The 8755-nt window shown below is 42.1% G+C and overlaps 1 protein-coding gene across 1 annotated transcript in view; it reads right to left on the reverse strand.

Moving 5' to 3' along the window:
- Cep162 (centrosomal protein 162) overlaps positions 1-8755 on the reverse strand; it is a 65717-nt gene that overhangs the window by 35917 nt on the left and 21045 nt on the right. The window contains exons 10-13 of the mRNA XM_029481969.1: positions 7461-7722; positions 2679-2809; positions 1738-1965; positions 1091-1231 (exon numbers count right to left, since the gene is read on the reverse strand). Coding sequence (XP_029337829.1) covers positions 1091-1231; positions 1738-1965; positions 2679-2809; positions 7461-7722 — 762 coding nt within the window. The remainder of the gene's footprint in view (positions 1-1090; positions 1232-1737; positions 1966-2678; positions 2810-7460; positions 7723-8755) is intronic.

Here is an 8755-nt window from a genome sequence, read left to right on the forward strand (position 1 = left end):
AGTTACAAAATTTCCCGAAACTGAAGGGTCTAGTGGTTAAGGAGTGTAGTAAACTGCACTTCCTCAGGGTAAATGTATAAAGAAGAGTGGAGATGGAGTCACCACATCCAATCACTGATGTGCTGAGCGAAGGGTGAGAAAGCCCAGGGGGACTATAGACTCGATACTAGTTTGGGTCAGAGGGGCTTCTAACAGTGAGGTAATTAGATATGGAACACATAGATCTATCTATGATTAGATTTACTGACCTCACTTTACATTGAGAATTTGTTGAAAATTAGGAGCTTTTGAGGAGGTAGCAAAAACTCTGGATTACCTCAGCATGTGTGGACCATCGCCCAGCAGAAAGCACATCAACACAACTTACGTATGTCTTCTGAGGCGACAGCAGACATACTTATGGGTCTATGAAATCTTAAAGTCCCTCTCTGTATGGCAAGATGAGACAGGGCATAAAGAATCTGGGTGGCTCTCACTACACTGGGGCAGCAGTGTGTGTGCTGGCAAAACACTCAGAGCAACTTACGTGAAAATGCTTTCGCCAAATCCTCTCTGGGTGATAAAGTACAGCTCAGAACTCAGATTATAGTTGTAAAAGACACTGTAATGAGGTGGAGGACAAGAGAGGAGAAACAGGACAGAAAGGGAGGCAGAGGAGGAAGGTAAGTCTTAATTAACCCTGTCCAGGTTTTCCCTCCTCGGAGAGACTGAAGGGTNATAGGATTGCACATGGTTTCACAGCAAGCAGACATTAGTCAATATNTAAAACGAGGTTTCTATTTAAATCAGAAATGATGCTCTTAGGTACTGTAATCTGGCTAATAAACGTTCATGACAGCAGACAGTGCATGTCTGTCCCTAGGACTTGGGAGGTGGATCACAACCTTGAGGTCCTCCTGGACTGTAAGTGAGTCCCAGGGCACAGGAGGGAGCCCAAGAGGGAAGTGGGGGTTGGGGGGGTGGTGGAGAAAAGGTGTGTGTGTGGGGGGCGAGGGAAGCCACTAGTCAAATTATTACCTTACTTATATCTGAATGCTACATGACCACAGCAGTATTTTAATATGCCTTATTTTTATAATTATTACCACACCTGCTGGTAGCCTTGAAGAAGTGTCTCTTGTTCTTGTATCTCTTTTTGAATTTGTTTCAGTTTTTCTCCAGTGAGGGGGTCAGATGTTTCTCCAAATTGTAGCCACCTCTGTTTTCTGCTTGTTTCTTCAAAGCTACTTAACTTTAAGAAAATGGAGGAATTGTTTTATTCACAGAGGAAAATGAAGTGAGGAAGATAAAGAGGTTGTCTGACCCAAAGCATCTCCCTTGGTGACCATACTGGGAAGTGCTATGACCACGGTCAAGTCAGCACAGGGATTTTCTGGGGAGAGAAGAGACTCAGAAACTAATGGCAACACACTGATTCTACACCGTCTCATGCTGTTTTTGCTAAAACTCTCACTTCTCTGAAGGCCATAATGAACTCCTTGATGTGTTTTTAAAAGGACAGCTGGTACAGGAAAATCATCCAAATGAGCCAGTTTCCCTTTTCCTCTTTCCACTTCACTCTTTTGTAAGGAGAGAACCAAGAATGAAGTCTGCATTTTATGTGGCAATTACATCATCAACAGCTCCAGGCACCAAGGATGACAAGGAATTTAGTAGGAAGCATAGGATTTTTGTTTTGTTTTGTTTGTTTTTAAATAAATAAAAAGGAAAATCAGAAGAGAGTGGTGTGTTTGTTACCTTGGCCTGAAGAATGTAGTTCTCTTGGTTCAGTTTGAAGAGCTCTCTCTCCTGTTGCCTCTTGAGGCTTTCCACTGTGTTCTCCAGTTCCTTCTCCTTCTCACAGAATGTCATTTTCATTTGCTCNATCAGTGCTTGTGCACCCGTCCATTTTTCCTCCGCATCCTGAGCTCTTTTCAACATTAGTAACTCTTTCTCTCTGTTCCCACCGTAGGGTCCCAAAGGCTCCTTTCAAAAAAGAAGCATTGCTTCATTATACTAGCTGAACCTTTAAGACTAGAACACAAACAGAAAAATAAAGACTGGAAATGACAAATGATAATAATGTTCCACTACATAGCTGTCTCTTGTGAGTCTATGCCAGTGCCTGGCAAATACAGAAGTGGATGCTCACAGTCAGCTATTGGATGGAACACAGGGCCCACAATAGAGGAGCTAGAGAAAGTACCCAAGGAGCTGAAGGGGTCTGCAACCCTATAGNTGGAACAACAATATAAACTAACCAGTACCCCCAGAGCTCATGTCTCTAGCTGCATATGTAGCAGAAGATGGCCTAGTCGGCCATCACTGGGAAGAGAGGACCCTTGGTCTTGTAAACTTTACATGCCCCAGTACAGGGGTACGCCAGGGCCAAGAAATGGGAGTGAGTGGGTAGGGGAGCAGGGCGGGGGGAGGGTATAGGGGACTTTTGGGATAGCATTTGAAATGTAAATGAAGAAAATATCTAATAAAAGAAATTTTTAAAAAAGAAAAGTTCCACTGCAAAGACACAGTAAGAGCAACGTGAACACAGAAATTTCATATTTTACTTGTATATATTAATCAATTGTGATATTTTCTTATATACAGTATACAATTAACACATACATACTTTATAATTTAGTTTTAAAATAATTTTAAGATATAAAATTAAAAATATTAAGATGAACTTCAATACCTACAGTGTGTAACTGGACAAAGGAATCATCTGAGGGGTCTTCAGGTCTCTTGGGTGTAGCTGGGCTACCTTCACGGTGAGGGGATGGTTTATTCGAAGCTGCAGGCTTGATGAGTTTTGTTCCAGATAGTATTTCTAAATATTGCAGACAACAGAAGAAAACATTACAAACACAAGACTGCAGGTGCATCTGGCAATGATGGACAGTAAGCATGAGGACAGGCAATGGGAAGGTAAATGACTGCCATAGGCTGAGAGCACCACACTGCCATAGTCCTTACANTATGGTCACTGCAGCCCCAGAAGTCACCCACAGTCAACATCTACTTTTGACCCAAGACACTTGAAATGATAGACGGAGCTAAATGAATGTGAGGAGACTGAGAAGCAGGGTGACTTTAAGGCTTCATCACCTTTGAACAAATTATTCTTTAAGATGGTTACAGTAAGGATATCCTTATGATGAATCAGAAAGAGCAAAACTGGTAATTATCAACAGCTTTAGTTGAGAGTCACTGTGCCTTGAGCACTATTTTGATACTCGATGTGTGATGGTATTACACCATCAATGGAACAATGTTCAATTTAGAGACCACCATAACAGCTGACCTAGGTCTGAGCTCAAAGGTTAATAGTACTGCTATAATTCAAGAGCATCATTTAACAAATTAGAAAAGAATGTGACAAACCTATATTTTGGCCAGATTTTCTGATTTCACAGTAACTTCTAAATCTCCAAAGGTAGAGATAATTGTGAGGCTGGCACACCATTCAGTTAGCAATAAGGACTGTAGAGGAAATACCTCGCTGGGTCTTAAAGCCCACATTCAAATTCGACCAGGTCTGATCATTCAATAAGCATTATCCAGGTGCCTTAAAGGTAAAGTCACTTCACATTTTGTATGTTTGTAGCAATTTCCTCAAGATCCAACTGTTTAAGCATAGTTTTTTTTTTAATTAAAAATATCACCATTTATTTGAAAATATAGAAAAGCTAAAAGAAGAAATAATTCAATACTTCCTCACAGAAAGATTTCATCTTTCTATTTTTTGGGAGGGGCATATAAAGGTTTTCCTTATGGTCATAATTACATTCAGTGTGCTTCACATGTTTCTAAAGAAAATTCTTAAAGCATCCATGAAAGAATGCAGTCACTGCAGATGCACCACGTGATCCCTTCCAGTCACTTGGTAGGCCTTACCATGACCAAGGGTGAGGTGTATCTTGTCCGCACACGACTCTGTTCAGAACCAGACAGCCAAAACCAGGTGGTTGTGTGTGTGAGTCTAGCCTGCCAGACTTTTTACAACAGACTTTTCCATTCCTGAAAATTTTTTCATGTGTAAACCATGATTGTGCCGGGTGCCCAAGGAGGCCAGCAGGGCACCGAATCCTCTGGTATGGGAGTTACAGACAGTTATGAGCTACCATGTAGGCGCTGGCAACGGAACCAGATTCTCTGCAAGAGTAGCAAGGGCTCTTAATAGTTGAGACACCATCTGGTATTCCCGCCCCCCTTCCCCCTTACCTAAGAAAGAAAAACAGCTGTCCTTTAGAGGCCCAATAAGCAGCTGACTGAGACAGATGTAGATACTTATACCCAGCCATAGAAATGAAGTTGGGGACACCGTGGTTGAATTAGGGGAAGAATGGAAGAAGGGGGGGCTGGGTAACCCACAGAAAGACCAGTAGTCTCAACTAACCTGGACCCCTGGACCCACTGAGCCACTAACCAGGCAGGATACACCAACTGGTCTGAGGTCTCTGACACATATATAACAGAGAACTGNCTGGTCTGGCCTCAGTGGGAGAAGATGTGCCTAATCCTTGAGAGACTTTTGAGGCCCCAGAGTAGGGAGGGGGAGGCCTGGGGCTGGGGAAGCATCATCTTGGAGACAGGGAAGAGGAGGAATGGGGTGAGGAACTGTGAGAGGGGGAATAATGGCTGGATTGTTAAATAGTAATAATAATAATAAATAATAATGAAATTCAAACAGCAAAATATTACAGAATTAGAACCCTAAAGCTCTTTTTGAAGAAACAATGCATTAATGACATTCAATCAAGAAGAAATATACCAAAATAATTCCACGTTGGTAAGAGACATTCAATTTCCTTCATAACCAGAAGCATGAACTAAATCTCCAAACTGAGAGAAGTATGGTTACAAGAGAGAATAAATATACCTTGAAAACATAAGCCTACTGCTTGTGTGGCATGGGAAAAGGGAATATATCATTTTATATTTCCTGGATGGGAAGAGGAAGTGACTGGCAATACCTAACACTGACACGAAACCAGGAAACACCAATCTGGCTTTAGCAATCTCTAACAATGGTTCTCAATCTGTCCTTGTAATCCAAGGACACTGCCTTCCCTCTAATAGATATCTNGCTCTGTCATGAGCAGAGAGGTGTGCTTAGCTCAACANAACTGGCTCTTTAAACCATATGCAAGTTGTGGTGGCCACAGCTCTAGTNAAAAGATGGAAGCAAAAGGCTCCAGGTAAGTGTTCCAGGGAAGAAATCCTACTGAAAACACTGAGGATCCGGCTGCTCTACTGTCATTTTATAGACAGAATGTGGACACAGACATCATCTTGTAAGAATGGAGCTGGAGGGAGCTGGAGAATGGTCAGTGGTTATGAGCATGTATTTTTCTTGCAGAGGACCTCAAACCCATATCAAGTGGCTCACAATCACCTGTAACTCCAACTCCAGAGGGATGTGATGCCTCTGTGGTCACCTGTACACATGTGGACATATTCACACACACACACACATACACACAACACACACACACACACACACACACACACACACAAATAATAAAAATAAATCTTAAAAAAGTCAGAAGCCACACTGGATTCTTCTACATGAACGAAGGGATCTGGTTCCTTCCCTAGCTGTAGCTCTTAACTCTCCATTTCTGGATCAGTGCTAACTAACATCACAAAGAAAAGAGTTTTATTTGGGTAAGCAAAAGGACTTTTTATTTTTTTATTCAAACCCAATGTTGATGTGAACCGAATTCTCGACACTTCCACATACCAGTTTGCTTCCCAAGGAACCCAACCTGTAACAATTAACCACTCTAAAAGAATTATAGTTCTGAGTAAGTATTGNTACTCTGGGTAAATTATCAATAAACACACACACACACCAGTCTAAAGAGAGAGTAAAGGTCAATGAAAGAACATTATTTGTCCATAACTTCATTTTTTAGTATAAAAATGAGTAATGTGCTTTGATTCTGATACAAATACAGTGAGATTTTTAAATATGGGAAAACAAGTGTAGATTAGTTAACTTTACTCTATCAACCCATTGTTCACCTTGATCCTTTCTCAATCNNNGTGCCACAACTGCCTTCACGTGCAATGATTTCACCATCCTCAGGCTTTGGTTCCTTAATGGCCCCCTCCCTCAGCTGCTCACCCACACTGGCATGATTGAGGTTCTCACCACCAATCACAAAACGACCTTCTAACCTGCACCTTAGTACCTGCTGGATGCTGCTTCATCTTCACTGCTATCTGACAGTCCATGCTAGATTTCTGGGAAGGAAGCAAACACAAGGAGGATTCCTATTTCCTCCCTGTAGCAGCATCTATTCAACTGGCAGCTTGTTCTCTCTTTCTGTGCCTCCACATTTCTTAGAACTCAGGACTGTCCACATTGCCAGCTAGTGAAGTCCTACTGTGCACCATTACAGTTTTTCTAAGGCAAGACCACCACCCTGGCACTTACTCCTCTACCTACTACACTGCCCATTCTTCTCCTTTTACTCAGTCTTTCCTAACAGCATACTCATATACAGTCACCACTGCCACCAAGAGCAAAACCAAAAGTTTCTTTTCTTAAAAAAATAAAAGCAGGTTTATTTATGTTATGTATTTGAGAGTTTTGTCTATATGTATGTCTGCACACTAGAAGAGGGCATCAGAGTTTATTTTAGACAGTTATGCACTGCCTTGTGAGTGCTAGAGCTTAGGACTCTGGAANAGCAGCCAGTGCTCCTAGGTGCTGAGTCATCTCTCCAGTTACTCTTTTTTTTTTTAAACTTAAAAATATTTACTTAATATTGTGGGTGCATGTGTGTGGTGTGTGTGGAGGTGTAGAAGCCAGAGACCAACTTTAGGAGTTGGATCTAGGACCAATGCTGGTTGCTAGGATGGAGTGGCAAACATCTTCATCCACCGTGCTATTGCACTGACCCCCAAAGCATCTCTTAACTCCTCTCCCCCAGTCATCTATGCCATCTTCTGTCTTTCACAGGCACTTTCCTCCAGCATGTTCTATTACTTGAAGCACTAACTCTACCTCATCCTCTCCTCCTCCCATTCAGTCTGCTTTGCCTGGTCTGCGATTCAGGGAAATGACCTACATTGCTGATGGCTACCTGCTTGTTAAAACCAAAGGCAGCTCTCAGTCCTGCTTCTTCCCCTGTGGGCAGCAAATGGCAGAGTAGAGCGTCCTTGAGATACAGCTTCCCTAGACTAGAAATTCTGTCAAGGTTCCTCCTGCTCACTCTGCTGCTCTTCAGACCCTCCTTCTGTTTGATCTCCTATAGTGGTTCTACCTTTACATATATTTTCAATATTCTCATCAACCGCTTTTCACTGTTTTTACTGCCACTGTCTTGGGTCAAAAGCTGTAAATGTAAAATGTAAACTGAAGTCAGCCCCAAAGGAATATAGAGTTCTTTACTATTCCACAAAACCAAAAAAAATTAAAGAATGCACTCTATGTATCCAGTTCTGGCTTGATAAGAATATACTCTTACCTTTTTTTCTAAATTGATTTGAGGTGGGAATGGATCTCACACTTTTAGTTTTTGTATTATCCTTTGAAGTTTTCTTTTCAAGGGCTGAAAATAACTGGAGTGGTGAACTGGGTTTGCCGTAGCCTGAGCTCCGAGCTGATGCGTACAGTCCACTCTGTGGCTTTCTCTTAGGCAAAGAAGGTGTGCTTCTGGCCTTCTTACATGGAACCTGTTTACCAATGACAGGCACCTCTTCCCCAGCCCCGAGCTGGGACCTGGAAGTCTGCATATAACAAGGACAAGCCCTCTAGTATTAGAATGAACTTCAACCACTATTACAAGTGAAAATTAACAAATGGCAAGATTGTGATTAGCAAACAATGAGGTTTGTAAAGGGCAAACTATTATAGCAAGGGTCTCTACCTCATTAGAATTTCAGTGTTTTGAAACCTATCCTCAAAGTTAGCATTAGGACAAAGTACTTCAAACTAATAAGCTTGTAACTATGTGGCTACCAGTACAATGAAGACATCCAGGATGAAGATATTTTGAAATGACAATCAAAATAGTATGTTTCTTTTCTCTGGATTTAAGGTACATTAACAATAGCTACACTGGTGACGGTTAGTGAACTGTCAACCCGACAGTCCTGCTGCGGTTGGGAGACTCTCCTGATGGTGGTGAGCAGGCTCACCATCATTCCCTGCCTGGGATCCCAGACGACACAGAAGGGGAAAGGAACTTTGCTGCACCTGCATTCATTGCTCTGGTCCTCTTCATTTCTGCTGCCTTGACTTTCCCATCATGGTGGGCTATACCTTGAACTGTGAGCCAACAAACCCTTTCCTTTTCCCCCAAGTCACTTTTCCCCCCATAGTATTTTCTCACAGTAACAATAAAGACACTAATGCAACACGCTGCCTCACTTCACAGAATTGAGAAGCTTTATAGGNGAGAAAGTCAAAGTAAAATATTGGAACCTGGGACCTATAAAGCAAAAACATAAAAACAGAGAAANAAGGACCAATGAGATGTGAATTTTGCCACAGTTGCTAATCACAATCCTGTAAAATGCCAACTCTCCTGTGGTGCAGACTATGAGGGAGATGAGCCATGAGCAATGCGGTAATACAGAGACGACTTCTGAAACTGTCCAAGTCTTACACTCACTTAAAGGGTAAGAGACAGAAAAGAAAAGGCAAGAGAGAACCACAAGGAATGGCGCACGCCTTTAATCCCAGCACTCGGGAGGCAGAGGCAGGCAGATTTCTGAGTTCGAGGCCAGCCTGGTCTACAAAGTGAGTTCCAGGACAGCC

The sequence above is a fragment of the Mus caroli genome, chromosome 9, assembly GCF_900094665.2.
Source record: "Mus caroli chromosome 9, CAROLI_EIJ_v1.1, whole genome shotgun sequence".
Lineage (NCBI taxonomy): Eukaryota > Metazoa > Chordata > Mammalia > Rodentia > Muridae > Mus > Mus caroli.